This window comes from Salarias fasciatus, chromosome 6, assembly GCF_902148845.1.
Source record: "Salarias fasciatus chromosome 6, fSalaFa1.1, whole genome shotgun sequence".
NCBI classification, from domain to species: Eukaryota; Metazoa; Chordata; class Actinopteri; order Blenniiformes; family Blenniidae; genus Salarias; species Salarias fasciatus.
In genome coordinates, this window is record NC_043750.1 from 18,490,442 (window position 1) to 18,505,061 (window position 14,620).

A 14,620-nucleotide genomic window follows, 5' to 3' on the forward strand; every position below is an offset into this window, starting at 1 on the left:
TGTGTTTTGTAGTTTCAATGAGTTTTGTGTGAAGTTGACATTATTTACATGACAAAGCAACACAAATGATTACTAAATTCATGATGTGAATTGGAGTGTTTCTCCACGACAGATCACCATTGTACTGACGAGAGGAGGGTTTTCTTCATTTCTTCTTTTTTTTCTTTCCTCCTACTGATCCGATGCATCCTTCCGGGATGCAGCTGCAGCCGTATCAGCCTGTGTCAGGGTTTTTCTCTCCCCTGCTGCTGCTGCTGCTGCATTTTCACCCCGCCTCTGCCAGCTCTCATCTCGCTCTCATCTACCATTACTGCCCACGTCCGAGGGCGACATGACGTCTTCCGAGCAGTGGCTCGCGCTCAGTGTTGCTCTCCTGTGTTTTTATGCAGGAGCTGAATGTAAAAGGAATTTCAAATGTCCTTCAGGATGCACTTGCACCAAGGAGACCATCATCTGCGTCGGCACCGCTCAGATCCCCCGGACGATCCCCAACGAGATCAACTCTCTGTAAGTAACTGCTGTGACTCTGAGCTTTATGCCACAGCGCTGTCTCACTCTGCTGACATGTCCTTCATGTGTCTGTCCCGACAGGAGCATGGTCAATGGGTCCATTGCAGAAATCACAGAGGGGATGTTTTCTCTCATGCCTTCGCTTCAGCTTCTGTGAGTACCAGTTTATTGATTATTTGCTTCTAAGGGATTTTTCGGTGCAACACGCACAAAGATTATTTCAATTCAGGGATGACAACCTTTCTACCCCAGTTATCAAAAGAAGAGAGAAAAACAAATAGAGTCTTGATTTTCCGTTTATTACATTATTGAGATGTGTGCTTCTTTCACAGGCTTTTAAATGCAAATTCTTTGACCACAATTAAAGATGATGCTTTCTCTGGTCTGCCTCATCTGGAGTATCTGTGAGTATCAGTCACCGATTAAAAAACAACAACAAAACCACAAAAAGACACCAAAATCAGTTCGATATTATTATGTGAGATAAAATATCCAAGTTTTCAACGTTTTAAAGATGTTTCCTGTCTCATCTAAAAGAATTCATCACCTCATACTGACTCGTCTGGGAGTTCACAACACAAACATCACAGAGCATGAAAAGGATGAAGAAGCTGTCCAGCTACCTCGGAGCTGGAAAACTGTACGTGATCTGTTTAAGATACTTGATGAAATCATTTGTCGCTTTCGGCACTAGTTCAATGTTATATTATAACAATAGCGGTGTTGTACAGATGCTGGACTCCCAGAACTGATGAAACTTTTCAGATGAAAGATGAAACATCTTTAAAACTCTATGTTCCTTCAAGACCGAGGATATCTCTGACTTTATTTATGACAGTTTTTGAAGTTGTGTATGTGAATGATCACCATTATTCTACTCAGTTCCATCAAAACTATTTAATTTAATGGTCACACATACGTTTCTCTGACAGTAGCTGCTTTTCCACAATGGTAAACAACTGTTTTCTAACAGGTTTATTGAAGGGAACAAGATCGAAACAATCACAAAGAATGCCTTGCGTGGACTGAGAGGTCTGACACATCTGTAAGTCTGCCGTCCTCTTAACCAATCAGAAAGCAGCTTCACAGCAGTTTTTACGCAGTTTTTTTCAGCATTGATATACCTGCAGCAAAACACAGACGCTGCGAGATGGAGTAAAAACTGAATCTGCAAACATTTGTGTTTTCTTCTGTGTGTGTGTGTGTGTGTGTGTGTGTGTGGCTGTTAGCTCCCTCGCAAATAACAAGATGAGGTTTCTGCCAAGGGATCTCTTTTTTGACTTGGACTCCTTGCTGGAACTGTGAGTAAGCACTTACAGTGTCAGCAGTGTGTGTGTGTGTGTGTGTGTGTGTGTGTGTGTGTGAGAGAGAGAGAGAGAGAGAGAGAGAGAGAGAGAGAGAGAGCATTTTACACTTGTATTGACCTAAAGCTGTTTTCTATTTTTCTATATAATGACATTAAAGACAGTTTTTTTCTCCTTTTAGAGACAAAAAAGAGTCTATCTATCTATCTATCTATGTATCTATCTATCTATCTATCTATCTATCTATCTATCTATCTATCTTCTTGTTGTTCTGCATCTTATTTGTCGTCGCTGGTGATTTGCTCTGTGTTGCACCAGAGATCTGCGGGGCAACTCTTTCCAGTGCATCTGCGAGAACAAGTGGCTGATGACGTGGCTGAAAAACACAAACGCCACTGTATCAGATGTCTTCTGTGCAGGCCCTAATGATATGAAGGGCAAGCGACTCAACGACCTTCCCATTCCTCCCGGGGAATGCATTTCCACAGGTAAAAAGGACTGTAGCTCAGTTTCTGAATAGTAAGAAGTAACAGCTCAAATTATGTTAAGTTTTTTAAAAGAAATCAATGGAAAGTGGAGAAAGGAGATCAATAAAGCTGTTGAATAATTGAAAAAGATACTACGGTGTACCGGGGTGCATTCAATAAGCAGAGCCAAGGTCTGCTAACATGTTTGCCTTTGAAAATGTCCACATGCATGTCTGCATGTAGTTACCGGTATAATCATTTAAAGATAGAGCTTCTTAAAGTCTACTCTGACAGTGTTTATTTCAAGGGTCTTAGTTCAGTGTCTGTGAGTTCACTGTGGAGATGCAGCAGACACAATTTGCAGGTACTTGGTCTGAGTACATTTCTGTAAATAGAGAATTAAATAAAATGAGACTATAATCTGGATTTAGGACTGGATCGATTGCAGTGGCATCAATAAACTGATTATGATTCACTAGCCACTGATTATGGGTCATACCGCTTATTATGGTCTCAAATTTAGTGAGAGTCCAAGCACAAGTTGTGAGTACATTTCTGTCAAACTCTCAGGTGGCATTGGGTTGTTAGGATTCATTACCAAGGACATCTGAAACACATGTTATGAGTCATGAGTCATGAGTAACCTTGGCACGTTGGAGCCGTCTCTGTGGGAAAACTGCGGGTCCAGACTGTACTGAGCAGCAAGGTCACATTGCGTGACGATCAAACAGCACAAGAAGCTATGGAAGAGGTGGAAAAACGAGTCTATTTTTGCCATCCTTTTTAGTTTGAACTGTTTTTTTTTTCATGTTAAATCTTCACCATGATAGTTTTACATACCTACACAAAAAAATCACAGCGTTGAATCTTTTTACTATTTTACAAATTCAGGGATGATGTTTGAATTTGATCAACGCCTCAGCTGTTCCCTGTGATTTCTTCTCACAGACTTTGTGCGTCATCAGTCCATTCCCGTTCAGGCCATGTCGGCGGACATCTTCTCTTTCAAAGAGGATATCTACATCGCTCTGGCCGCCCCGAACACCAACAGCTGCGTCATCATGGAGTGGGACCACATCGAAATGAACTTCAGGAAGTTTGACAACATCACAGGTTTGACCACTCCCACCTTTAGTCATTCTATTGATCTCTAAGATTGATTGTTTCACACAGTCATTCAATTTCATGGAAAGACTCCCAATATAATAGTAATTTATAGAACAATTTTCTTTTCAAAAACGATTACAAACAAAAAGAGTTAAAAGTCGAAGATAATCAAATTATTCAAACAATGAAAGGAGACTCTTGTTCATCTGAACACAAAGCACCTGTTCCATGGGCTCTGCCAGATTTTCCTTAAAAACAAACATTTGAGACTAAGAAGTGGTGATCTGCAGATTATTTGGCACTGTTCTATAAGCTGGTTTTCTGGTTACTGTTTTTTAACTGATTGTAAAATACATGTTGCTATATAATCAATTACCTTTTGTTCACAGGGAAATCTGTTGTTGGATGCAAGTCAGTGCTGATTGAGAACCACGTCCTGATACTAGTCACCCAGCTCTTTGGTGGCTCCCATATATACAAGTTTGACGACCAACAAAACAAGTTTACCAAGTTTCAAACCGTTGAGGTCTTCAACATCTCAAAACCAAACGACATAGAGGTCTTTCAGATCGAAAACGACTGGTATTTTGTGATTGTGGACAGCTCCAAGGCAGGGATATCCACTCTCTACAAGTGGATGGACCAACCGGAACGCAATGAAACGGGTTTCTACTCCTACCAATTCCTCCACGAGTGGTTCCGGGATACAGATGCTGAGTTTGTCGAGGTGGACGGGAAGTCCTACCTCATCTTGATAAGCCGCTCTCAGCCGCCTGTGATTTACCTGTGGAACAAGAGCACCCTGAAGTTCGTTCTTCACAGCGAGATCCCAAATGTGGACGACGTGGTGGCCGTCAAAGCTTTCCGGGTGGAGGGCGACCTGTATCTGGCCATGACGTGCTACATCGGCGACTCCAAGGTCCTCAAATGGGCCAATAAGCAGTTCACTGAGATTCAAGCTCTCCCTTCTCGGGGAGCCATGATCCTGCAGCCGTTCACCTTCTCTGACAGACACTATCTCGCTCTTGGTAGTGATTACTCCTTCACACAGATCTACCTCTGGGATGTTGAAACGAAAACGTTTCACAAGTTCAAGGACATTTATGTTCAGTCACCGCGATCATTTACTGTGCTCACCAACGACAGAAGGAATTTCATCTTCTCTCCCAGTTTTAAGGGCAAATCTATGGTTTTTGAGCATATATTTGTAGATTTAAGCTTATAAAACTAATCAAAATGATGCTACAAGTACTCACTGAAGTTCTTCCTTATGCAACTAGATATGTCTATAATCCTTATTCCAGGCAAACTCTGAAAATCATATGCATTACTAGCCTATGACTAATGTTAGATTACAAGTAGATAGCTAGAAACTGATGGATAACAAAACAAAAGCAATTGCATGAAGTTAATTTCAAAGGCACACCTGATGTTTTCTTCAAAATGATGATGCTCAACCTCAAACAAGAAATATCTCTTCTGGCAATGGCCTTCTATAACATGGACACCTCACACATCTATTAAGGGTTATACTGTTTAAGGTCTTAAATTGATTAAAGAAGGAGAGATCAAGTCAATAAATAAATAAATACCTTTTCTTTGAATTTTGAGTTTGATCAACATCTGGTGCTGAGGGAAGCAGGATTATTGTCAAGAATACACAAGCAGGAAAATCGACGACAGAGTATGAAAAATATGAAAACTCAGAACTCTTTCTGACTCTCTTAAAGACTGTGCAGTGAGAATGTGCACGAAAGATCTTCCTCATCGAACTTACATGCAGGCTTTGATGTATATGATTTGCTTTGACTTTTATGGCGAAAAAAGTGAAAGATCACCTGAGTGTGAACCTTAAAGGTTTCAGGAATGGTTTTATTGAGCGTGAAAAAAAACATAAACCGAAGACAGGGTGCATAACCTGCTGTCACAGAGCAAGAGTTTGATTCTTTAAATTTGGGAATGATGTTTTACCATGACTGTTTACTTGAAAGTAGTCAATTATTTGCACTGAATTGAAAAAAAAACAGCGGAAGTCGCTTTTCTGAAAAATGTAAATCATAATTGAAACATCTTATTTCATTTAACCAGGTGGCTTGCAAGGAGGACATTGTGCTGAAATAAGTTGTAAATCAGAAAAGACATGAAGCAAGTAGCTGAAGTTGATGCTTGAACCTGCTCAGCCAGGTTCTGACATCCACTTAATTAAACAGAAATGCTGACGATGTGTTTGATAAAACCAGAAGATATGTGGAAATCATCCATCTTCTGCGACTGATGATCTAAAAGTGCTTCGCTGAGATTTCCTTCTTCACCAAAAATGCAGCTGAATGTCTTTGAAGAATAATATGAGCTTGAGCCTAGCTGCACAACATTTCTAACAAACCAGTGTATGACTATGCTACTGAGTGCCTCGTTTATAGCAATGTAATGTATTGTATCATTTACTCTTAATTCCTATGCAAAATGTGTAATAATATGTGTTGGGACTGAAAAGCAATCACAAGGTAAACCACGTGCTGCAATGAAACCTAAAATGCTTGAGACATTTTCATTAGGCCGTGCGACGTGTGCACTTTTGTTTACTGATATTTTTATATTTTTCAGCTATTGTACAGATTTTTTTCCCACAGGGAATATGCAAATAAGCCATATACTTATGTTGAAAGTTAAAAATGTGCCACCATGTATAATCAGTACATTTTGTTATTTGTCAGATGACCTGTAACAAAACACCTGACTGAGCTTCTGTCTATCCTGATGTACTTCTTGATGATGTATACTGTTATTGATCATGCTATTTTTTTCCCACTGTACCAACAAGTCACCATTTACACAATGATATTGTAAAGTTGAATTTGTGGACATGCATTAAAAACATTCACTTCATGTATGGTAATCAAGACTTTTTTTTTCCTCCTCCAACATCGTTATTGGCAGATACGTGAGCTGTGGCCATAAACCAAGGAGAAAGTGCTTCAAACATGAAACTGAAAGAGCTTGCCTCATGTTAAATGATTTTTTTTGTTAAATGTGAAGGCTTCCATTCTTTTCACATGATAATTTATACTCAATGTGCATTGAGATCCATGGAAAATTAATAGGCCTTGAAGTGGTCTAGCAGCCAGAAATTTGGGTGTAATTATGGGCTCAGACCTGAAATTTATCTACCACAATCATCTTGTTACATCTGAAAAAAAAAAAGAATTTCTGAGCAAATAAGATTCAGAGAAACTTGTCCATTCTTTTATTTTCATCAAGCTGGGTTATTTTGACAGTGTGTTTACAGATCTCTGCAAAAAATTCTGTCTGGCTGGTGCAGCCAGACTCCTCACACAAAGAGGGTGGAGCAAATCACCTGATATTCTCTTACAGCTGCCAGTGAGTGACCAACCGCTACTCTGCACGTCAGTGGTGGATTGGCTATTTCAGCACCATGGACAGCACCTTATTTTTATTGGTAAACAACGACCCACTATTAAACTTCATCACAACAGTCAATCGGCTATATCAGCAGCATGGACAGCAATTGGAATTCATCAGTGAATCGAGACTGACAATTAATCTTTACCAAATCCATGGTTTGGCTATTTCAGCACCATGGACAGTGCCTTGAAAACATTTTGAAAGTGTGCACTACTGATATTCTCCACCACAACGGTGGATTAGCCATTTCAACAGCATGGACAGTGCCTTCGATTTTTAATGATACAATGACCCAGGGTCGAGTCTACGCAGGGCAAGAGGGGGCCTGGCCCCCTCAAATAAATGTTGTGGTTAAAATTGGGTTCATCATATTGTTGTCCTTTTGTTTAATCATTTGTGAGAGAGTCTCTGTGGGTTTGAAAGGGAATGTGAGCTCCTGTTCAATCAGAATCTTGTCCAAATCCGTGTTCGTTCCACTCCAGTGTTTCATGAGTTTTGCCATTTCAAAAGAATTACTATAATAAGAGATGTTTGGCAAAGACAACCCCCCATATTTCTTTGGTTGATAGAGTTTATCTAAACAAATTCTGGGTTTCTTTCCACCCCAAAGGAAGCATTTTATCATGTTGTTATATCTAAGTAGCAGTTGTGGAGGGATTGATTTTTGTTTAACCTTTACCTTAATATAGCTTTAGACTCAATGTAGGCTATTCCGTTTTTTTTTAAATCATTTTCTTTGTTATATTTCAATGCCTCGTGTCTGAATCGCGCGTAGTCTCTGCGTAGTCTTGCTTCACTACAGGATTTTATTTTTTATTTGTTTTGGATTTCATCAGTTGTATCTGAAGTCCCACAATTTACTGACGGGAAAGAATTTATAATTGTAATTCGTTTTTTTTTTTTTTTTTACTGTAAATCAGTTTGGTTTTTTTTTTTCAGGTCGCTTTGGTTTACGAGGGCACCCAAACGCACCGTGACGTTTGTCCGACGTAAACAAAGACGGAAGTGATGCAGTTATTATTCCTGGTTCGTCTAATCTGCTTTGTAGATGCAAAATGTCTGTGAATGCGGTATAATCTGAGCACATACGTGGACGTGAAACTAAGCTTTTTCTCGTCGTGAACATTAATTGTGTTGCCAAGAGGAGAGATGGAGGCGTCCCGGAGGAGCGAGAGTGACTGGCAGGGGTTAGTGAGCGAGGTGAGCCGCTGCAGTGACGCAGAACGTGGGAACCCCACTGTCACTGTGCACGAGCACCGTCCGCCTCAGTATCATCACAGATACTGTACTAGTGCCTTTTCTTGAAATGCAACATGACGCTTCTTGCTATGACAAGCAGACAGATGAGATACATCCTAATTAAACTGAATCTGCGGGAATAAATTAACTGCGGGGTTTGTTTCCCTGTAGAATAAGAAAGTGCATTTAATTTGTATTTTTCATTATTTTTAAACATATTCTTGCTAGAGCTCGTAGAGTCATTAAGTTACAGATATGTATTACACATTGCAACCAGAGACTCTTGCTATGACACTGTGTGTGTTTGCCTGTTTCATGTTTGTCCAGTCATGGACTGGTGGCCTGTCAGCATAGTTTGTACACACAATCCAGTAAATGACATCAAAAATAAAGATCTCATTGTAGATTAAATCAGAACTACCCGGTTTCTTTTCTTGTGAAAGTCTTTAACTTTTTTTTAACTTCTGAGCACACCTTGTATTCAGAGGTTTGCAGGTTCAAGTTGGTTTAATGTCAAAATACATTTCAACCTTGTGAAATCAATAAATTATTTTATTCTTGTATATATTTAATGAAAATCCTAATATAATGCCACTTTATATAGATTTAAAATGAGTATAAACAAGCTTTTCTTACTATTGCTTCCTGCAGCAGTCATTAGAAAATTCATCTTATTCCTTTGATCATGTAGATAGTCATCTAAGATATAATAACTGCAACATGAGGGAACGTGTTGTTGTTAATTGTATTATATATACTAAAATACTGCTGTATTGTATTGTTTTTAATTATAACAATATTTTTTTATGTAATTTATTTATGTAAGAATTTTCTCACAATGATTATTTATTTATTTTTTATTTATTTTTTAATCATCCACTCTGGTAGAAATTGATCTTATTTTCACTGAGCACTATTTAACTACAGAATCATGTGTTACATTGAAGCATGCTGTATTTTCTTGATCCTTGCAGTTCCTGGTTTGTAAGAGGAAGTTGGAGAGCAAGAAAGAAGCCCTTCTGATTCTGTCTAAAGAGCTGGACACCTGCCAACAGGAGCGCGATCAGTTCAAGCTGATGGCCAACCAGCTCCGTGAACGACACCAAGGACTCAAGAAGAAGTACAGAGAACTCATTGTAAGTAATACAGCGACGCATGTGTTATATGAAGAATAATATAAAAATCAGGACAATGCAGAATAGTATGAGACAATGACCATTTGTTTTGTTTTCATATCTGACAGGATGGAGATCCTTCCCTGCCTCCTGAGAAAAGGAATCAAGTAAGTAAAGAATCAAATGTCCTTTAACTAGTGTCTTGGTGCTTCTTAAGAAAAGTGTGTACACTAGAGAGTCCATATGATGCTGATTAAGTATTATTGCGGTTCTTTAAGTATACAGAGTAGTTTGAGCGATACCAAACTATGAAATTCTCTTTTTTGGCTTAATATGATATTGGTCATGGGATTCTGTTTTCATTTATTTCAGAAGGCCAACGAAAGATCAAAAGCACAAATACGTACAACTAATGGAATGGTGTGAAAAAGGCAGTGGCTGTGTTCTGTGTACACCTGAAACACTACTTTGTCTCTTGAAAGCTAAATCGATCGCCCTGACCAAAGAAAAGACTGTATATGGCCATATGAAGCTGTTAAAAGTCCAAAAATAATAATAATAATAATAATAATGATAATAATAATAATAATAATAATAATAATAATATGTCTTCTTTAATTCTGATGAACAGCGACGTCTTGTGATGAGTGGCTGTCCAGATTGGCTTTATTCTAAAAATATGTCAAAGAGATTAAGTTAAACTAGGCTATCTCTGACTGTTTGTTTTTTGTGCTAGTGACCGGTCTTCTGATTAGTTGTACAAATCACAGCCTGTTCCTGAAGCACCAATACGAGAGTGTTCCCAGACACAGTATCTTATCACTTTTCACATGTTCTTTAATGAAAGCTCCCCCACTGCTACGCAATAAAAAACTTATCATGCTTTTATTTCAGTATATTCATTTATCTGCCTTTTGTGTGGACTTTATCAAGCAGATGGCACCTGATGTAAGACCTGCAGCCAGATCTGGCCGTCCAGGAGGTCCACTTTGACCTGGAGATGAGTTTAGCAAAATGCAGAAATGATAAATAAAACATCAACTTTGTATTGTTTGTATGAGTAATAGATAAAACACAAGTACACAACACAGATGATTAAAGTGAGCGTTGAAGTCCACCCCATGTTTTTTTGATGTCTTGCTGAACTTTTTAAAGTGGCTGCATGCTGAAATTTCATTTGTTTTTTTTAATTGAAAAATCAACTCATTTAAAGGTGCTGTAGGCAGGATTTTGCTAGTCAACCCTAATTTTTCTGTGTTTTATTTGGATTAAATGTTAGAGTATCCATTGATAATCCTTCAGGAGTGTAGCATAATTGCACTACCGCGAGGACGCAGCATTTCCATCTGTCTCTGTTCTGAGTTGAAAAGGAATATCGACAGCTCCAGGTATCTTTGACCAATCAGAAGAGGCCATGAGGCTCTAACTGTGATTGGGCGAGGGGCGTTCGTCACACGTTCTTGTGGGAGGGGCTTAACTTGCATAAGGGCATGATGTCAGAGAAAACGGGACAGGATTGGCTGTGCTGGGTTTCAAATCGCCATCTTAGATGGGTCAAATCGCAATAGCAAGATGGCGGAGATGCGGAATCCTGCCTACAGCACCTTTAAGGTATTCAATGTAGTTAATTGAATGTAGACTTCATAATGTGCTCGAAATTCTTTACAAAAAGGAAACATCTGGAGCGTCATTAAGTCATCTGATTTGTACGTGTTGCTTTAACGTTTGACCTGCCGTCACTTGTTTTTCAGGTGAGTTTGGCTCAACTTCTCAGGGACTCCAGAGAAAAAAACAGTCACCTTTCCGAAGAGGTGAAGGAGCTGAAGCAGCGCCTCTTAGAGGCTCAGGGCGACAACAAGGTGTGATATCAAGCATTCTTAAAGCTGCTATCCATTTATTTTTTAGTGTCTTTACTCATGAACACAACTTAAACACATATTTTCAGTATATAAACATCAAAGAGATTTTGTGTATTTTAAGTGAGTGATGGTAATTTAAAGGCATAACATACTGTTAAACAAAAATGAATGCAGAAGACTGAAGACTGAGGTTTCTTATTTCAATTGTGCTGTAGCTCCTTCGAATGACCATCACCAAGCAGAGGCTGGGAGACGAGGAGGTCGGAGCGCGACACTTTCCTGCACACGAGAGAGAAGATCTGGTGAGACAGCTGGAAAGATCGAGGGAGCAGGTGAGGAGAGACGACTTTATTCACGTTGCTCTGGTAAAAACATGCAGCGTTGCTTTGTCAATCATCGCTTTGTGGTAATAATTAAAACTGGGATATCACACTGTAAATATATAAACTTTAATTCCAGTCAGTGGTTTTCCAAGTGTGGTACCTCAGAGGGGCGTCTGGAGGATTAATGTCCAGTTCAGCAGCATTTTTCCAGAATAATTACTTCCTGTAATTTTCATGGAAGAAATAATGTTAAAGATCTGAAAGACTATTTTTTTTCTTGATGCTCTCAAAGAGTCACTGTGTATTTATTGAGCTGTTTATAAAGCTCAAAACCACAACTTCCCGTATGTACAGTGTGAAACAACCACTTCTGATGAGAAAGAGAAATTGCAACAGGACAGTTTTGGCTTCATATTTTTTATTCGGGCGCTGACATGTTGTGTGTGTGTGTGTGTGTGTGTGTGTGTGTGTGTGTGTGTGTGTTGCTGCAGAACGAAGTGCTGGAGCACACCGTCAAGTCGCTCACAGATGAGCTTCAGGACGTCCGAGCTGAGCGGGACGTCTTTCAACAGAAGGCTTACCGTCTCAACCTGGAAATGAACCACATCGTCGGGAATGACGAGATCCGGATTTTAGACATTGATGCACTGTGTATGGAGAACAGGTTTGTCACTTTTCAAAGAAACTTCGAAGTTTACTGATCTGCAGACATTTTAAAAGATCAGGTTTACATGCTTTGGATTAGAGTATGAACTCTCTTGCAGGTACTTGCACGAGCGTCTGGGCCAGCTCCAAGAAGAAGTGAACTTACTCAAAACAAATCTGTTGAAATACAAGGTAGCTCTGGTTTTCCTCTGTTGGAAAATTCATTTTAAGTTTGGTGTTCATTCAGAAAGATCTGACATTTTTGCTCAAATGCTTTCAGAATGCTCTTGAATGTAGGAAGAACTCTAAAATTGGTGGGAAACCCAACAGCAGTGCTTTGACTGGAGTTCTCTCTGCAAAACAAGGTCAGAGGTCATTCCTTCCAAAGAAATCTCCTCACTGTCTTAAACATGTTCTTTTGCAAACCATCACATTCCAGTGTTGCACAACTTTCTTGCAGATGATGAAGTGATGTGGGTGAGTGGCCTCTGCTGTTTATCTAAAGTGTAATTGACGTCGTTGCAGTGAAGGAGCTGTTACTGTCTGAGGAGAACGGCTGCAGTTTGCCGGTGACCCCTCAGTCCATCTCCGACCTCAAGTCTTTAGCCACGGCCCTGCTGGAGACCATCCATGAGAAGAACATGGTGATTCAGCACCAGCGTCAAATCAACAAGTACTGAACTGCATACTTTACACTCATTACGGGAAGAATTTCCCTCTCCATGTCTTTGGCTTCACTACAATGTCTCGTCAAATGCGAGGAGAAATCTTTGGGAGGGGCTGGGGTTTCTTAGAAAAAGGAGTCAAACCTGGAATAAAATCAACTTTCTATCTTATTGTGTTTGTTTGTTATTAGGATTCTCGGGAGTCGAGTGGCAGAGCTGGAGAAGAAAATCAAAACCCTTGAGTTGTCTGGACTATGGAGCCTTCCAGGTGGATACAAGTGTTTTGTCATACTAAACTGTGGTTTATTTAAATCTGTTCTCCTTCTACTGTCTGCAGTAATGACTTTTCTTCTTCTGCCCTTTTTTTCTTCTTGCTGCCTGAAGGGCTGACTTATAATGTGTCTCTGGGAACATATGGAAGTATGTTTCTCCAATAACATTTCCGAACTCAATCCTCCATTTTAATTCTCATGTCATCCCACTTTAAATGATCCCAGCGCTGCCCAGTTCGATGGTCTTAAGTCTTAAACTGTTGACACTTCCAAGTATCCTCCGGTTTGTTCTCACTTTGGTTGCTTTGTGCTCAACAGGAGGAAAAGATGCCATCATCTTGAACACTCAGCAGGTTGAATCCTCAGATGGTGCTGGACAAGAGTGTGAGTCTTCAGTGGAAATATTTGTAACACACTGCATTGACACTATATTTCCTGAACTTTTTATTCCTCTCTTCTGTTCTTGCAGGTGTTACGGAAAGTGGAAATGTGCAAACCGAGCTGCGGAGCTCCTCAGAAGTGGACAAAGACAGTGAAACGCCAGCTGTGTCAGATTTTCAGGAACTGTGTGACCAGAGCTTCTCCCAGCAGTGGACTGAGGACGAGCCGGCCAGCTCCCACACAGAAGAGCCTGACAGGGACAAATGTCAAGACGACGGCCATTCGCAGGACGCCACAGATTGTAGTACTTTCACAAAAGTAGACGAGTGTCTGAGTGACTCACCTCCCGCAGTGACGCCTCTGGAAAAAACCCACCCATCAGACTGCTGCCGCTCCCAGAGACCCTCAGAGAACTCAGACCTCACAGCAGCAGACGAGGAGGAGTCAGATGGATGCGCTGAAGAGGAGGAAGCTGAGGAAACAGAGGGTGTTTTAACGGAGGGAGTTGTTCTAACCCCGACTGTATCGCCTGGTGATTCTGAAGAGCAGCAGGAGTTCCTCCAGTCAAACCAGCAGGAAAATGTTAACCATCCGGAGACATGAAGACTCCATTTTCAGGAAATTGAATGTAAAAATGGATATATGATCTAGTCATATTTATTTTTTAGAAATATTATAATATTCAGGATTAATCTAAAAATGTGTGTCCAGCACAGGAAGAAAATGATGACTCATTCTAAAGGATGGAAAAATTTAAAGCAAATTATTCAAGTATTTGTGTTTTAATATCTCTCTGTGGTGTCCTGTGTTTTCCCATCTTCACCATAAAAGTAAGATAATGGAAGCTTATTTATATATTACCAGAAATAAATGAAATCAAATCTGTTTATGAAGTGTTCAGGACATTTGTTCCTCAGCTGAGGAGATTTAAAGTAAATCTGAAAAGTGTTTAGGCCCAAGACTATTAAAAGCTTTATAAGCGAGAAGTAGGATTTTCAAGCGAATTCTTTGACACACAGACGGTGCAGAGATTTAAGCTCAGTTGTGATTTGCTCCACCCTCTCTGTGTTGGTGAGAACTCTGGATGAGCTGCAGATTTTTTACTGAGACCTGTAAACAATCCTAAATAATCCAGCCTACTCAAAATAAATGCATGAACAAGTTTCTCTGAATGTTGTCTGGCCAGCAATCCTTTAATTCTTGCAACATTCTTCTGATGGTTGTGTGCTGATTTTGCTATGGATGTGCCATGGGGTTATGATGAGCTCTGATTTTTAACCTTTCTTCTTTGAAGCCAAAATCAGTTGCCT

At 39.8% G+C, this 14,620-nt stretch overlaps 2 protein-coding genes across 4 annotated transcripts; both read left to right on the plus strand.

Annotated features, from left to right (window-relative positions):
• The first annotated feature begins 331 nt into the window (after positions 1 to 331).
• On the plus strand, positions 332 to 4,625 carry LOC115390031 (leucine-rich repeat LGI family member 2-like). Its single transcript, XM_030093687.1, has 8 exons — positions 332 to 507; positions 592 to 663; positions 843 to 914; positions 1,484 to 1,555; positions 1,740 to 1,811; positions 2,133 to 2,302; positions 3,230 to 3,394; positions 3,778 to 4,625. Exons 1-8 carry the CDS (start codon positions 332 to 334, stop codon positions 4,611 to 4,613), a joined length of 1,635 nt encoding a protein of 544 aa, XP_029949547.1. The 3' UTR covers positions 4,614 to 4,625.
• Positions 4,626 to 7,839: 3,214 nt separating this feature from the next.
• On the plus strand, positions 7,840 to 14,467 carry LOC115390030 (coiled-coil domain-containing protein 149-like). Of its 3 annotated transcripts, none has more exons than XM_030093684.1 (13): positions 7,840 to 8,011; positions 9,025 to 9,186; positions 9,294 to 9,332; positions 10,917 to 11,024; positions 11,240 to 11,356; positions 11,839 to 12,011; positions 12,112 to 12,184; positions 12,273 to 12,357; positions 12,518 to 12,665; positions 12,849 to 12,925; positions 13,042 to 13,077; positions 13,248 to 13,313; positions 13,399 to 14,467. In XM_030093684.1, exons 1-13 carry the CDS (start codon positions 7,961 to 7,963, stop codon positions 13,911 to 13,913), a joined length of 1,650 nt encoding a protein of 549 aa, XP_029949544.1. In that variant the 5' UTR covers positions 7,840 to 7,960; the 3' UTR covers positions 13,914 to 14,467. The 3 variants fall into 3 exon arrangements, with proteins under 3 accessions (XP_029949544.1, XP_029949545.1, XP_029949546.1); XM_030093686.1 differs by having other exon boundaries at positions 7,923 to 7,998; XM_030093685.1 differs by lacking the exon at positions 13,042 to 13,077.
• Positions 14,468 to 14,620: the final 153 nt, after the last annotated feature.